General features: G+C 44.5%; 1 protein-coding gene across 4 annotated transcripts in view; it reads right to left on the reverse strand.

The window, feature by feature from the left end:
- The window catches only part of LRCH1 (leucine rich repeats and calponin homology domain containing 1), a 210554-nt gene extending 193777 nt beyond the window's left edge, over positions 1-16777 (reverse strand). For all 4 annotated transcript variants that reach the window (XM_033176924.1, XM_033176922.1, XM_033176923.1 and 1 more), the window contains exon 1: positions 16408-16777. In XM_033176924.1, the coding sequence (XP_033032815.1) occupies positions 16408-16744 (337 nt within the window). In that variant the 5' untranslated portion in view covers positions 16745-16777. The remainder of the gene's footprint in view (positions 1-16407) is intronic.
- Positions 16778-17324: the final 547 nt, after the last annotated feature.

A 17324-nucleotide genomic window follows, 5' to 3' on the forward strand; every position in this document is an offset into this window, starting at 1 on the left:
TTTATTTGGCAAGTGCCATGAAGGCAGAAAAGGTACAATCGAAGGCAAAGCGGAGGCCTTAACCTGGAACATATGGGAACACTAATGGAAAAGGCAGCTGGAGCCACATAGGCCCTTGAGGGGAGAGAGAGGAAAACCCGGCAGGATAAGCAGGGTGGCGCCAGATACCAGAGGCCCTGTGGATCTGCTGCTAGGCAGCTGAGCCTCTGTGGGCAGGCAGGAGAGAGCCACAGGAGGGGTCTGGGCAGGGAGTATGCAGGATCACGGTGATTTAGGAAATTTGGAAGTGATACGCCGCATGGTCCCGGTGCTACAGGATACAACCAGGGGAGCCAGCCAAGTACTTCACTTTCCCCAGCAAAGGGCAGTTCTCTACATTAACAATGTACTTAGATCACTGAGGCTTAAACCCTGACTCCTAATTCTCCTAGTTGCTTTTGCACGAGGATCTTAGGCAAGCTTCTTAACATCTATAGGCCTCAATTCTGCACATAAGGAAATTTAAGGGAAATGATACCTATTATTAGGCTCAGAGGAAAAATAAGATTGTGTCTGCAAAGTGTCTGACATCCAGTAGGTGCACAACAAATGCTTTCAACTTTGGACTCCATTAGCCAACTTCATCCCAGTGATCCCAGAAAACTTGGTTCAGCAACAGTTTTTTCTATCACTAAAATAAAATGCCATTTGTTAAATACAGAATTAGAATAGTTTATGAGTAAGACTATGTAAAGAGGGTTAACAAGATGTTTCGAAATAAGGAAAATAAAGATTAAAGAACGCCCACTAAAATAGAAATATCAGTGTTCTAATAGGAGGCATTGATTTAGCAATAAAGCCTCAGTTATTCTGTGTTTTAAAACAGCTTGTCAGTCAGGAATCGGCACCATGCAGAAAGCTAAAAAGGTATTGGAAATGTTCTTCTTTTTAAGTTGGATAGTGGGTACACAGGTAAATTTTTAGTCTACTGTATCAAGGTATGATTTACATACAGTAAAATGCACCCTAAGTGCAGAGTTCACTGAGCTCTGACAAATGCATACATCTATGTTCTCACCGTTCTAAGACATAGAATGTTTCCATCCTCTCTGCACCCCTTCCCAGGCGATCACGTTTCTATATGCTTCTGTCACTATGCCTGTTTTATCATCATTATTTAAATCACGTCTACATAGGGTATGGACTCCTTTCTATGTATGCAGTATTTCATAATTTTTAAATTGATGCTGTATTTTACCAGCTAAAATGAAAAAGAAATGCCAAAGACTTTACTGAGAGGGTTTCTTGGCATTAAAGTTAAAAAGAGAAACCAGCCAAGCATTGTAATTCCTTCAAAGGACGGCAGTATGGGTAGCTGGTGAAATGACCAGGATAAGCTGGACCAATTCTGGATTCAATCTGACACAACTAGACATGGGTAGGTAAGTCACTTCACTTGTCTCCATTTCGCTTTATTCTTAAAAGGTGTCATCCACCACATCCCATGTGCATGGGGTGACCATATAACTTATCTAAATCATGCTGTGCTAAAAGAGGGTGCTATTAATTAGCACAGGATGAGAGTTATAAACTCAGACTGTCCCTGGTAATCCTGGATTTAGGATGGTGCCACTTATAAGCACCCTCTGAGAGCACCTCTTATGATGTTCCCAGTGATCTATTATGTTCTCTAAAGAAAAGAGTGTTGCACAGACTTATGTCCAAAAGCCTTTTTTTATCCAAAGGTGATGGGGCTCATCCAATCCAATCTACCATGCAGTATTAAAAGATAACAGACAGACTGCCCAAGGAGAGAAGGGGTCTGAGACACAGAAACACAAGAAAGCACACACATGGAAACTATGGAACCACTTGAGAAAGACCAAGGCTGCCTGATGATGAAAGCACTTAGCTGAGTTATACTGTCTTTGTCACTCGGCCTCCTAAGAGGCGGGCATTAGGCGCTCTATCAGGACACATTATCTCAGAACTCCCATGGTGCAAATTTCATACTGAGATACCATGTCTTCATTAACATACTGATTCCAAGGACTTAGCCTGTGCAGGGGAGGATGAGGCAAAAGCAAGCCTTCACAGCTGCCGAGTGAATTGTTTAAAATCTATCAGATTTCGGCACATTTGTACTTACAAAGTTACAGCATAGCACCTTTTACAGTACTGTATAGATACGAGAAAGCCTTCATTGTAAATATCTGAAACCACAGCTAAGAGTTAATTACAAGCCTATAACCAATGGAATGACTGCTACAACTAAAATTAACTTGGACTTATCTAGGCTTTCTAAAACACCAGGAAAAAAAAAAAAACACACACACACACAAAATTGCCTAAAAATTGCATGCAGAGATTATCATCATCCCCTCCAAGGGAACTGCACAAAGAGAGATCTATTTGCCCTCAATTGCACAGATTCCTTTAAGTTGGATTTGATTTGCATACACTCAAAAAAATCTTTTTTAGCCATAATCTTACACTGTACTATTTAATCTATAAAATTGTAGATGTAATTAATGTATAGAAAGATCTTCATTACAAAATAAAACATATTTTCATATGTCAAATTGACGATTCTTATTACATAATAAAACAGTCTTTGGAATGTAAACATTTGTATTCTATAGGTAATGTTCTAGAAAGTAAACTTGGTCTTGCACTCGATGAAATTCATTCATTTCTCATTGGAGGGAAAGTAAATATCAGTAAACTGTTTACAGAAAATATCAGTAAACTGTTCAATTAGGTCATACGTTACAAAGTCTAACAAGAAAAGTTTATACCAAAGCTGAAAACCCAAATGTGTATCCACATTTTTTAATAACAGACACCTTGAAGAATTTTTAAAACTAGGAATTGTGACTTGCTTTAAAACACAATTCTCTTAGAAATGGAGCTGATAGCTGGTCATCACAAACAAGTGAGGATTAGGGCTGAAACTCCCCATGCATATACTTGGGATCTCTGAGCTCACTTTCGGATCAGTGGGAGAAATCACATTAGTCAGGAATCTGGATCCTACTCGGGGATGAACTCCAAAATCTCTGTGTCGCCCCAAGGACCATCTGTAGAAATGCCGTAGGCTTGATTCTCATCTGCAAAATCTCCTTCTCTGGTCTCTTCTCCAGCTCTAAATATTCAGTGACACTAAAATAGAGGAGGATCCTGCACTTCTTCAACAACTGTTCGGGTTCCAATTTCGGCTCCGTCTTTACTGGCTTACAAATATACTCTGCCTAACTTATGGTAAGTCTCCTTCTCAGTAACAATGATCCTCCCAGCCTCACAAGGGTGTTCTGAGAACTGAACGAGGAACATTCCGAAAGACCCTGGACCCAGACATGAGTCTGCCCTGACAAACATTATTCCCCCTTCCGAGTTACCATATCAGTATCCTCAGGGAGATGCTGAAGCTATCACAAGGTTCTTAGTGAAATACCTTCTGACTGAAGTTCAAAATAAATGCTGGATGCCAGTAAAAGAGTGAGGGGCAAAAAGATAACAATTGAATCTACTAGATATTTATTTCTAAAGCTCAGCCTCCCGGTAACCACTTCCTCACTTCTAGTAGAAGTGTTTGCTATTCATCTTCAGAGCATGTCAAGAACATAAAATTATTCACAAAGTGTTTTTTGCCAAGAACATGAAGAGACTGTCAATGGTTTTTTGTTTGTTTGTTTGCTTGTTTTTTAACTTGGAAGAGTTTCTAAATCCATGACAAGACTTCCGTAGAGGCTGAAGACAGGCACCCCAGACCCTCCTCTGAGGCCCCAGCCACCACTTCCTCAGCCCTCCAATCTGGAGGCCAAAACAAGAGCTGGCCCCAGCACCCTTCACCCGAATACATAATGTGGCACAGGAGCAGGTTCCCCATTCTCTACTGTGAGAATCCCGAATGCACTCTTCTCTGCCAGGCTCAGTCCCCTCAAGGCTCCTCTGGCCCAGAAGTTATTATTATTATTAATAATAATATTATTATTTTGGAGACAGACCCTCATACTGTCACCCATGCTGGAGTGCAATGAGATGATCTCAGCTCACTGCAACCTCCGCCTCTGGGTTCAAGCGATTCTCCTGCCTCAGCCTCCCGAGTAGCTGGGATTACAGGCACCCGCCACCACGCCTGGCTAATTTTTGTATTTTTAGTAGAGACAGCATTTCAACATGTTGACCAGGCTGGTCTCGAACTCCTGACCTCAAGTGATTTACCTACTTTGGCCTCCCAAACTGCTAGGATTACAGGCCTGAGTCACTGCACCCGGCCCCAGTAGCAATTAAATCAAACCTAAGAACGACATTGAATTGAGGAATAAAAACAGCATGAAAACCCAGATGTGGTCTTGTCTCAGCTGCTAACTAGCAGCATAACCCAAGGAAAGTCATTTCACCATCCAGCCTCAGTTTCCCCCCATGCAATACGGAATAATGAATACCACCCACGCTACCATCCTCTCACGACTGCCAAAAGGATATCAATAACATGCACACACACTGAAAGCATGTACACCCAAGCTTGCTGGATATTGAAGTTATTTTATTAATGTCACAGTATTTCTAGGAATTTAGTCTTTCTGTGCCTTATAACATTGAATCTCTTTTCTAAAGATATCGAATAATCATAATGGCAAAATCAGTGCCAGGCACTGATCTAAGCACTTGATATATGTATTCATTTGTTCCTCACAATAATTCTATAATTATTATCCCCATTTTATGATGAGGAATCCAAGACTCAGGGAAGCAAAGTAGTAGCCATGTCCTGGCACAGCAGGGACAAGGACCCAGCCACAGTTTGTGCTTTAGCCTGTATGTTAATGATAGGCTGACAGCTTCCAATTATTTACTTGACTGAAGAAGACTATGTCACACAGCCCCCATGGAAATTCTGGACAGAAAGTGACAGGTTTTCTAGTAGTCACTCACTCTTCGCCAGCCCTGAGCCCTGCTCCCGTACTATACATTAACCCGCGAATCAAGACAACCACTCACGGGATAAAGAGCATTTTCACTTCTAACAAATTACAAATCTGATGTTCAGAAAAGTCCACTAACTTGCCTCCAACTCCAAAATTAGTAAGTTGGGGAGATAATATAGAAGAAATATAAAAATTAAATAGAGAAGTGTCTAAATTCCTGCACACCTCCCTCAGATGAGTGGCTCCCAGGCCCACTCCTCCCTGGCCCGGTGGCCTTCCTGAGGTCCAAGTGGATCCCTGACTTACGCCAATCCTTGTTTCCCAGCCGCTGCCCTCCCTGACCAAGGGGTCTGGGAGAGGTGTGGGGAACCTCCGACCCCTGGCCAGAATGGCCAGAGGGGAGAGAATTATTTTCAAGAGGCAGAGGCCTTACTCACAGCCTGATGCCAAGCTCTCCAGATTCGGGATTTCACGTTGGAACTGGGGTTGCCGTTTTCCAAAGAAACAATAAGAAACCACCATTAATAGGAAGGCCCATGTCTGCCAGGGTTAAACAGGCCTTCGTGGGTTGGCGGGAGAACCAAATCACAGGTTACTACCTTGTTTTTATAGGAAAATGCATGCCAAGTTGTGAAACAAAGCCTTGCTAGGAGAGGCTGACGGCCCCCCATTTGTGAGTCAGGGGCTGCTCAGCACACTCGTTTAGTATGTGGAGTCCAGTTGACAAGAGGCCCATGCATGTCCCCCAAACTACAGTCAAATCCTACACTAACACGTCTCATTTGTAACTAGCTTTAACTTGATCTTATTCTCCCCAGCTTTGGACCATCTGTTATTAAAAGTTTCAAAGCATTTGTTCTTTGGGAGGCCCACAACCTGGCTGGTTTGGGTGGGTTTGACCTGAGAACCCTATGGATGAGGGAAGGCCTTCCCTTCATCCCAGTGTCACCTCCTGGCTCCACAAAAACAACCCCTTGATGTGAGGCTGGGAGACTCTGCCCTGGCTCTGTGTACCCTTGGCCAAATGATTATACTCTCTGGGCCTTGGGGTCAAGGGAGAGAGATGAATGGATGGTTTCCACATTTCTAATCACCCTCTTCAGGCTGCAATAGAAAGGCATTGCTTGGAGTCATTGAGCCCCTTCTCTAGTTAAAACAGACCACGTAGCAAGCATTAAATATGAGGTGAAACATCTATTACATACATTTCATACACATATTTTCATATAAAGCACTTGGAGCGATACCTGACATAGAATAACTCTTTGCTAATGTTAACTGTTGTTATTATTACCAATGTCCTCATAAAGCTCTACTAGGTACATGCTATTATTATCCCCATTTGACAGGTGAGGAAACCGATGCATAGGGTTTAGGTCATCTGGCCAAAGTGACACAGTTTATAAGCGACAAGGCCAAGATTTGAACCCAGGTCTTTGAAGCTCAGGAAACCCCATTTTTAATCACTCAGCTGTACTTAAAAAAAAGAAAAAGGAAGAAAGTCCATTTAGCTAAGGGCTGAAAGGCTTTAGTGAAATAATACTTGTTAACCAGAGTACTATAAGGGTAAGGGACTTTCAGATACATAATTTATTGAATCCTCATCCAATTCAGACTAGGTGGAACTATGCCTTTATATTTTTGGCTATGCTTCTTACATGATAAGTGCTCAAAAGATGTTAATTTTTCATTTGCTAATTTCAAGCGATATTTGATATTATAAAACACCTGCCCATCTCCCTCAGAATTCACTATAACTCATTGGATTTTAGATGTAACATTGCTTATCAAACACTTGCAAATGTTGGTGAGAAGTGACCCCACCTTAGCTAAAAAAAAGTGTGACTCTAGGGACCCACCAACCACCAAAAAGATTCTAAATCTATGAGAGATGGAGGAGGGGTCCAGACGAGCCGGAGTCATCCATTTGTAAGTGTACATGTGGCTCTTTCCCGGTTTTACAGCACATTCGAGAGCCCAGGAGCATTACCGGGACTCTCACCATGGGCGCAGGCATAGCTAGCAAGTGCAGGGCTAGATTCCAAGGACAGGCCAGATTCCAACAAACAGACCTGTCCTGAGCCTCCTGCAAGAGCAGCATTGAGGGCAGCCTCACACAAGTCCAAGATCAGTTTACACAGGCTGGGGGAGGAACTGCAGCTACCACCTACAGCAGGGGTGAGTCGGTGGGTGTTATGGGCTGAATTATGACCCCCAAAAGTAATGGAAGCACTAAACCCTAGCACCTCAGAATGTGACTGTATTTAGAGACAAAGTCTTTAAAGAAGTAATGATTACATGAGGTCCTATGGGAGGGTCCCAATCCAATCTGGCTGATGTCCCTATAAGAAGAGGAAATTTGGGCTCACGAAGGGACAACAAGGATTTGTGCATAAAAAGGAATGGCCTGTGAAGACCCAGGAAGACAACCTCCATCTGTAAGCCAAGAGAGAGGCCTCAGGGGAATCAAACCTGCCAGCACCTTGATCTTGGACTTCCAGCCTCCAGAACTATGGGAAAATTAATTTCTGTGTCTAAGCCACCCAGTCCGAGGAATTTTGTCACGGCGCCCCTAGCAGGCTAATACAGTGGATGACACTGAGAAAAGATGCTGTATGAGAAAAATCAGGTCTCACAGGAAAATCTGAGCAGATCAGTCAACTACGTACAAGTAGCGGATAGCTTCAGGGTAGATCCAGGATGATGGATGAAAAATGCAGAGACCAAGTGTAGGAAAGAGGAAAGGGAGCAGTCCATCAATGTTTTTCTAGCATTTTCTGTACTAGGCATGGAAGGCATACAAAAATCAGGAAAAGTCCTGTCTAGCTAAATCTCACAGGCCAGTGAAGGAGCAAAAAGGTTAAACATAGGGAAAGCATCAGAGGAAGGCAATAAAACAAAAAATGCCATAAGGAAATAATGCAAAGATGGCTTCAGGTCCTGTATGATTCAGTGCTGAGATCTGCAAGAATGGGCTGATAGGGAGCCTGTTTGTTTCGAGCAGACTTGGGGCCCGGATGAAATGAGAATGGGGTCAGCAGAATCCTACAGAATGGGGAGGAGAAGGGACATGAGGTAAATAACTCAGAAAAGCAAAATGAAGGCAATCTAGAGGAAGAGCAAGCCAGGCAATGTGTTGATGGTGCTGTCTTTGAATTGCCATCATTGCCTGCAGAGATAAAGTGAGTTAAATCAGCGCTAAGCTGACTGAACCAGATCAGAAATACTGATGCTACTCCTCATGCTGTATGGCATAAACATCAAAAATAGGGAAGAATAACAGAGGAACACATCGTGTGCCAAAGCTATACATACCACACTGCAGGGGTCAGCTGTCAAAAGCAAGTCCCCATGGGAAGCCAGAAGATTAGAAACACTAAGATGCGGGCCGCTTTCTGCCCATTTGGCAAGAAGAGTAGAGAGGAAATTCAAGACACTGAGCTGGAGGGCTCCTGCCCGGTTTCATCCCACACCTGTGTTAGGTTCCCACCCCCAGCAGAGGGACTGAGGGAAAAAAGCAAACAGCAGAGGGAAGAAAAGTAAACATCCAGGAAGATCCCAAAATCAAATAACCTTCCCCTGATGACTTCAAAATGTTCCGTAAGAATTTTAGGTGCAGTCAGTTGAGCTGCCTTGGTACCAGCATCATACTAACACAGAAGCAATCATTTCTTCCCAAGGAAAATAGGAAGTATTTCTGTTATGCAAATCAAACATATTGTTCTTTTTTCCCCGCAGCTAAATCCTCCTTTATGGCCACCGAAGGAGGATACGGTCAGGAAAAACAATGAACAGAAACCTGACTATAAAAGCATTTCCCTTCTATTGCATGGCTGGAATAAGCAAGGGAAGCCACATTCGCACAGTTCGTCAACTTTCTATTCATGTAAACAATCTCACTTTATTTTTGAATTACTTTATGGGAGGAGATGGTTTCCAAATGTACTATTTCTTGCTGCAGAATATGGAAGCAGTATCACTAAACCCTTAAATTAGGACGAAGAATAACACAGGCATATTTCATGTTTGAGTCTATGTTAGAACGCCTGGTTTTCCTAAATTAAGTCTTACTTGGAATCCTGAACTTTCTTTACTTTTTTTCTTTTCTTACTATCTGAAAAATCATGACAAAATTCTGATGCAAAAAAAACTTTCATGCAACAAAAGACTAGTAGCAATAACAAAAGCAAGGCTTCCTACGAGTTGGGCATTAAAAAAGATTCCTCACTATGGAAAAATAGTTGGGTTTTGTGCCTTACATCCTTGATGTGTTTATAATAGATTATAATCTTATAAGTTGAAATAATCACTGCAATTAACACCAAATTATCTTAATTCTAACAACTCACACAATCACTGAAATGGTTCATAAACTGGTGGAATTGCCATATCTAAGCTCAGGCCAATATCCAAGACAGAAGTTTTCCAAAAAGCCCAAGAAATTCTGAAAAGTAGCCTCACAAACAGGGTTTTCTGAGGCTTAGACAAAAATTCTAGTTACCCATGGTCTGACTGACAAACCTATAACCACCTTATATGGAGTTAATAACAGCATTTCTGCTATTTACATTACCAAGGCTTTGAAAAAGCACATGCAATACCACACCTGAAGGGAAATTACGGGCAGATGTTAAGAGTAAGTAAATGCTATCCAGTTGAAATATAAAAAGTCCTTAGATAGATATATATAGACAGATAGACATATACAGATATATAGAGATAGATAGATAGATAGATAGATAGATAGACAGACAGATAGACAGACAGAGATAGATAGATAGATACGGGGCAACAGAAATGTATACACAAAAGAGGGAAATAGCTTATGTGTAAAGAAGCAATGATGAAGTTCAATAATATAATAGAAAAAGCCTATGTACATATACCAGATGGACAGCATGGGCAAAAGGAATTTGACTCCTGAATTGATCGACGTCAGCATGGATTTCAAAAGGCGTCTACCCTTTAAATGTTTATTCCAAAGAATTATTATGCCATGCCACAGGAAATTTCAGTTCATTACAGTAACACAAACACACACAAGTCTTAGTCAATAATTTAAATAAAAATTTTTAAATGACAGGGTGTGCTAATTTGTGGCCTAATATCAAACACCCACCAAAAATCAAATCAGATGTTTCAGTGACTGACAAACTCTCCAGGAGAGTCATTTCAGTGACGAAGGTCAAACCTTGGGCTGTTCCTTTATAAACTGGCACAGACCAAAAATTCCCAGAGGTTCCCTGGCCTATAATTGTATGCTATTATTCTAGAAGCACGATCAGTATGTCCTTGCCTTTTCAAGAAAGCAGCCTGTAATGCAAGCAATAAGAATAGCATGTAGGTTTGCAGAGACTTGTTTTTGGCATATACCACAGATATGTGGAGAGCCCACCTACGTGATTCAGAACCACTATAGGTATTGTCTGAGATGTTCTAAAATCTTTTATTTGATGTTGGAATGTATCTATACCTTAACCGGGAAGAAAAAATGATAGTAATAGGGCAGAAAAGGTTATGAATCATAGTTTATGAATGGAAGAATATTTAGAATACATATAATAAAGGCATTTATCTGATAGTAACTACCACAAAAAGAGACAGGTATGTTAAAAACTACCAAATTGAATTCAACAGCAGAATGATAATTAAAAACTAGATATAACAATAAAATGTATATAACTATACATTTTAAGGAAACACATGTGATTTCAAAAATTGTATTATATTTATAATGAAACATTGATGGCCAAAATTATGAAATAAAGTTAAGTTGTTGAAAATGATTATATTTCATTATCAGGTCTTCTGTAAATTCCAACGACTAAAGAGTGCTAACATCCCAAGGACTCCATGGCTCTAGGATGGGAATAGGGTGTGGAAGTCAGCCTTCAAGAGATAAACCCACCCACAAATCTCAGAGAAGATCCTTTGAATCTGTACAGACAATTGAGAGAGCCAGCTCACACAGAGCCAGGGTGTTATTCCCACAGGCTGACAAATCCTAGGCTTCAGCCATTTCCAGAGTCCTCAATTAAAGGGTCATAAGAACCCTGTAGTCTTAACTCCACTATAAGGTAGGAGTTGGGTAGAAGAATATGACCAGAAAGACAGGCTTAAATGCCCTCTGTGTTTCTTTTATTCACAGAATCTTAGACTGCCAGGTTCATCTGATTGTTTGTTTGAGACAGAGTCTCGTTCTGTTGCCCAGGCTGGAGTGCAGTGGCATGGCTTCAGCTCACAGCAACCTCCCAGGTTCAAGCAATTCTCATGCCTCAGCCTCCCAAGTAACTGGGATTATAGGCACCCAGCTTTTTTTTTTTTTGGTAGACACAGGGTTTCACTGTGTTGGCCAGGCTGGTCTTGAACTCCTGGCCTTAAGTGATCCACCCGCCTCAGCCTCCCAAAATGCTGGGATTACAGGTGTGAGTCACCACAACCAGCCAACTGTCAGGTTCTTACTCCACATCTTGGAATCATCCTTCCAATCACAGAATATTCATAGGCACTTCTATCTAAATCCTATCCATCCTAGGAAATCTGATCCAAATCCCACCTCTGCTATCAAAGTCTTTTCTAAGCATCCTCATGAAAATGACCTTTTCCTCTGAATTCTACACGCAACATCCATCAGTGCTACTTGGCACCTCACCTTGACCTGCCTTGGGCCTCAGCGGCTTCCTGGAACTGTTACTTAACATCTTACGGATTCCTGTATTGTCTTCTACTTTGCATCTCCTACAGAACTCTGCCTCGCACATAAATGGGTATTTTTAATGGTGCACTTCAATATTCTTCCCTGAGTAAGCTCTTTGTTTCCCATATAGTCTTTGTTTTTTGTTTGTTTGTTTTTTAAGGCAGGGTCTCACTCTGTCGCTTAGGCTGGAGTGCAGTGGTGCGATCACGGCTTTCGCTGTAGCCTCAACCTATGGGCTTCCCACCTCAGCCGTCCATATAGCTGGAACTACAGGCATGCGCCACCACACCCAGCTAATTTTTTAATTTATTTACTTATTTATTTATTCATTTTTTGAGACAGAGTCTCCCTCTGTCGCCCAGGATGGCATGCAGTGGTGCGACCTCAGCTCACTGCAACCTCCGCCTCCCGGGTTCAAGCGATTCTCCCACCTCAGCCTCCTGAGTAGCTGAGATTACAGGCATGCGCCACCATGCCTGGCTAATTTTTGTATTTTCAGTAGAGACGAGGTTTTACCATGTTGGTCAGGCTGGTCTCAAACTCCTGACCTCAGGTGATCCACCCACCTCGGCCTTCCAACGTGCAGGAATTACAGATGTGAGCCAGCACGCCCGGCCTAATTTTTTATTTTTTGTAGAGACGGGGTCTCACTATGTTGCCCAGACCGGTCTCAAACTCCTGGGGTCAAGTAGTCCTTCCACCTAAGCCTCCCAAAGTGCTAGGATTACAGGAGTGAGCCACAGCGCCTGGCCCAAAGTCTTTCTTGCTTAGAGCCAACTCAAAATGATACTAGCAATGAAACATTCCCTTCTCTCCTTAACAAGACTAACTTTCAACAATTGTCCTGCATGTCAAGTCTAAGGGCTTCTTTTTCATTTTCTAGAACCTCCTGCAATCATCCTGAGGCAGACACTTTCTTTTCTTACTCCTCTTTTCAATTCACTTTCAATTGTACAAAATACCCTTTTGAACTTCTTCATCCAAAATGACACTACTTAATAAATCAGCACCAAAAAGTTTACTTTACTCATGTGCAAATTTGTGTACTTCTTTTTCTTTGGCCCAACTGTATGCTTCAGATTATATGCATTACTAGTCATCATTTATGCTCTTGCTACAAGCCACCTCAAGTTGATACAAAGCAATCTCTGTATTTATAAAACAAAGATATTACATCTATCCTATAACTTATCCTACTTATCCTGCAAAATCAATTTATTCGTGTATCTCCCCATTCTCCAACTAGAATGAACTCCATGAGAAGGGATACTGGGGATTCTCTTTTGCACACTGTTGTGTCCCCAGTGCCTAGATCAGCGGCCAGCACTTAGTAGGGCTCCACACATTCTGGTGGAATCAATGCTGGTTGAATGAATTTCCAGGAAGCCTCCCACATTCTACCTCTCAACCCCTTCCCTCTGCTTGATGAGAATATGGTCAAGAACATGAATTAACGTGAGGCCATCAGGGTTCCAGTCACTGGTTGACCATCTCAGTAGAGGTATAATCTTCAGCATACTACCTGACTTCTCTCTGTCTCAATCTTCCCATGTGTAAATGAGGGTACAACTGGGCTCCTAGTGGGGACTAAGATCACACAGGTAACGCATAGAGAGGCGCACCCAGTGCTGATAGTGGCTCTTCTGTTTTGTCCCTTTCCATCAGTGACACCTGTGTCACTGCATTTCGTGGATCAGTCTCTCCCCGTTTTATCTATTAAAAGACTAGACACTGACAACAAAACTTATTTTGATTCAAATAGAAGTAAATTAATAGGCTCAAAATGAGAGCTTGGATTTTTTTCCTATCAATAAAGTATATGCACTTGAGTGACAGCTTAGACATCTATTCTACGTTTTTGTTTATGTATGTAGCCTATCCACTCTGTTCAGATAGGCTACATTGCCCAGGAGTGCAGTTCTGCACAGGTGGCTGCCAGAAGCCTGACTTTTTACAAGGTGCAAACCAAATGGCCTGTATTATACAACAAAACAGTGAGAAAAAGCTTGCTCCACCACTCCTTGACTTAGAAAATGTATGAAAAAAAATACAATTTGCCTCTTAGGCCTTTAAGGATCTTCATATGCCATTCTAATTTTTTTTTTTTTTTTTTTTTTGAGACAGAGTCTCGCTCTGTCACCCAGGCTGGAGTGCAGTGGCCGGATCTCAGCTCACTGCAAGCTCTGCCTTCCGAGTTCACACCATTCTCCTGCCTCAGCCTCCCAAGTAGCTGGGATTACAGGTGCCCGCCACCTCGCCTGGCTAATTTTTTTTTTGTATTTTTAGTAAAGACAGGGTTTCACCGTGTTAGCCAGGATGGTCTCGATCTCCTGACCTCATGATCCGCTCGTCTCGGCCTCCCAAAGTGCTGGGATTACAGGCTTGAGCCACTGTGCCCAGCCATGCCATTCTAATTTTAAGAGATATTCTTAAAGTAAATATAAGTCAAGGAGAAACCACTATCTTTATTTTAAATGTTACTACTCAAACTTTCAACTCTACTAGAACTCTTACATGTTGGCTGTGTCAACACTGTGTACACTGGAGGTAACTTTAACTCTTTATTTTGCTTTTTGGTCTTTCAAATAAGAAACTGTGCTCAATTAAATATATCTTTAGAACAAAGAATACCTGTGGTTTACACCTGGCTTTTGACCTGAAGCAAGGACGTTTTGCAGAAGCAAATATTTAATACATTTGGGTATTCTAATTTCATGTAAAATAACTAGCTACAATGAATACTTTTCTGATGGGGTTAAGTTTCTACAAACATAGGTTATATCCCTCCACTCCTCTTCCCCCAAATGATATTGTATTTTTGGATGAGGAATTAACATAAAGCCTCTGAATTTTAACCAGCTAGATTTTCCTGAGCACAAAACATGTGCAAGTGAGCTCATAAATAAAAACCTGCAAAACTCACAACTTAAGCTTGTCATAAACAAGCAAAGAGGAGAACAAGAACACTTTTCAGCATCCACTTCACATGGCAAGGTCTTAGCTAAAAGATGTGGTCCCTGCTTTTAAAAGCACTGGTCTTCTCACAGAAATGCCAACACAGAAGACGCATCAAGTTCACCTACCTTTGTAAATAATCCTTAGCATAACTGAAGTAGAACAACTACGAAACCCCCTTACTGAACTACACAAACCTATTATTATTGGTCATGCCAGCTCTATTTTCTGCAGATAAATCTAACCACTGCATAGCTAGCTCACGGTACACTCTATAGCAGAAGGGAAGTAAAATTTAATGTATTTTTTTAAGTTAATGGTTCAGGCAATTCTTGGAATAACTTCCACTTGAGAATATGTAACTAAGATGTCTTATTGAAAGAGACTCCCCAGCTGTTGACAGCTCATCTTTGGAAATTCCCTCTTTTTTGCCGATTCCTGACTATCCCTAAATCCAAATTACAAAGTTTAATGACCCTGGAGAGCCATCTTTGCCTCTAGTGAACTCAGAATTCTATCTTAATACTCATTAAAGCTCTAGATAAATGTTTACTGAATTAAAGGGGGGAAAAGAACTGGAAACCTAGCCTCCAAAAACCCACCGCCTGCTCCCTTGCCCACTACAAGATTAAACTGGGTGCTCCAGTGCTGAGAGTCAACCATCCAAGACCCAGGGGGTCTGACCCTGGGCCATGAGGCGATGACAGCCAAGAGGTCTGGGAAGCGGCTCCAAAACGGAGCACCCACTACCCTGGGAAATGTTGGGCGCTTGCTATGACACAAACCCTCCCCCAGGGAGCGGAACCGGATGGTCGGAAATCAAGTCAGTTCTGTATAGACCCTAAGGCCCCAATCCCATTCCACCACCCTCCTTCCTGTTTATAGATTCCGCTCCTGCAACTCCAACTACCAAAGAGAAAGCAGACGTTTTAGAAGTATGTAACACATGACGTAACTTGAAAAAGTTATGCTGCTTATTGGCGCGAGTTACAACTTGCCGGGCTCACACAGGAAAACAGGCTCACGTTAATTACTTTGCTTTTAATATGCCATGCCTTCCTTTCCCGGGGCCCCCACAAAGGTTGGGTAACTGAGAACCAGGTACCCTCGGTGGCAGGACCCAAACTGTGGGGGCGGTGAGCGAAAGGCGAGGAAGGAAGAGAGCCGAGCGCTTCCGAAGCGGCAGCCGATTCGGATTCACTACAAGCCCGGCGGCTCTTTTCCCGCACAGGCGCAGGAAGAGGAAGCCTGGGCACCTCTCAGGAGGCACCGAGTTGCCCGATAGCTGGGCGATGTCGCCGAGGGGGCTCGCGACACTGCGCCGATGCCCCTGGCTCGGCCGAGGGCGTGCCACCTTTGTCTGGGTTTCCCCACCAGGATGGGCGATGCCTCAAAGACGGCTTGAACTGCTTGGAGGCGCCGAGGCCGCTGTCCGCGCTCGAGTTCCCAGCCCTGCGCGGGGCCGAGGAAGCCGACGCGGCCGCCTGAAACCTCCCACTTACACTGCGCGCACTTGGCGCGCCTGCAAGTCTCAGCCCCGCTGCTGCTTCCCCGGCGCGCCAGCCACAGGGTGGAGAGCGGGAGACCCCTGGCTCGTAGGCGCAGAGGCCCGGCGCACCCCTGCCCTCCTGGCACTGCACCGCCGGACGAGGAAGGGCCCCCATACCCTCTCCAGGGCCCGCTTCTTCCGCGCCCACGCGAGTCCCCTCTTCGGGAGACAACGGGCTGATGGAACCCCCCTCCCCCAGCAAGACGAGATCTCCGACTGTCCACCGCGTTAGGGAACGCACGACAGACACCCAGACAGCACCCACACCCCTGCCCGCCCCCTCGGCCCTCACTCACCTGCCTGCACAGTGTCCGAGAGGTCGTGCCCGGGGGCTGCGGTACGGGGAAATTCCTTCAATTTCCTGGAGCTCAGGTTCAATCCCCCGGAGTTGGCCGCCTCCTCAAGCGCGCGCTCCAGACCCCGGTTCAAGGGCAGGTTAAAGCCCCCGCTGCCGCCGCCGCCACCACCCGCCCCGCCAGGGACGCCGGTTCCTCCGTGGTGCTGATGGTGATGGTGGTGGTGGTGGTGGTGGTGGTGGTGGTGGGGATGGTGGTGGGGATGATGAAGTGGGTGCAGAGTAGCTACCGAAAGGGCCGGGACGAAAGGTTGGGGTTCGCTTCCCGGCGTCGCCATCTTCTCCCGGGCCCCCCCACCCCGCCCCGCCGCTCCTGCGGGGGGGTCACAGCGTTCCCCGCGAGGGGAAAACGGCAGCTCGGGCTGAGTGCCGCAGTGCTCCACGGAAAGGCGCTGGAAGGAGGGGAGGAGGGTGTGGGCAGGCGCGTAGAATGAGGGGCGGGCGGGGAGGCGGCCGTGGCAGCTCGGTCTTGAAGGTTTCCTGTCCCCGGGAAGCTAAGGACTGCGGCGGCGGCGGCGGCGGCAGCGGCAGCGGCAGCGGCAGCGCGCATGTGTCTCCTCCCGCCCCTGCGCCCTCCTCCCGGCTGCTCTGCCCTCCTCCGCCGTCTGCTCTCTCCTCCTCCTTCCCCCACGCAGTCTGTCCCGCCCGAGCCTTCCTCCGCGCCTATTCCGCCGGCCTCCGCCGCCCGGCCGCGATCCGCCGCGCAATCGGGGTACAGGGCGGGGCTGGACGTCTGCTCCGGGGCAACTCAGGCGCCGAACCTCTCTCTGGGCGTCCTTTTGCCGCTCAGGAGGCTTTAGGGGACTGGAGGTTGCCGGGGTAGGGGGGTGATCTGAGAACACGGATAAAACGGCGGGA

This window comes from Trachypithecus francoisi, unplaced genomic scaffold (assembly GCF_009764315.1).
Source record: "Trachypithecus francoisi isolate TF-2019V2 unplaced genomic scaffold, Tfra_2.0 Lachesis_group18, whole genome shotgun sequence".
Classification (NCBI taxonomy): Eukaryota; Metazoa; Chordata; class Mammalia; order Primates; family Cercopithecidae; genus Trachypithecus; species Trachypithecus francoisi.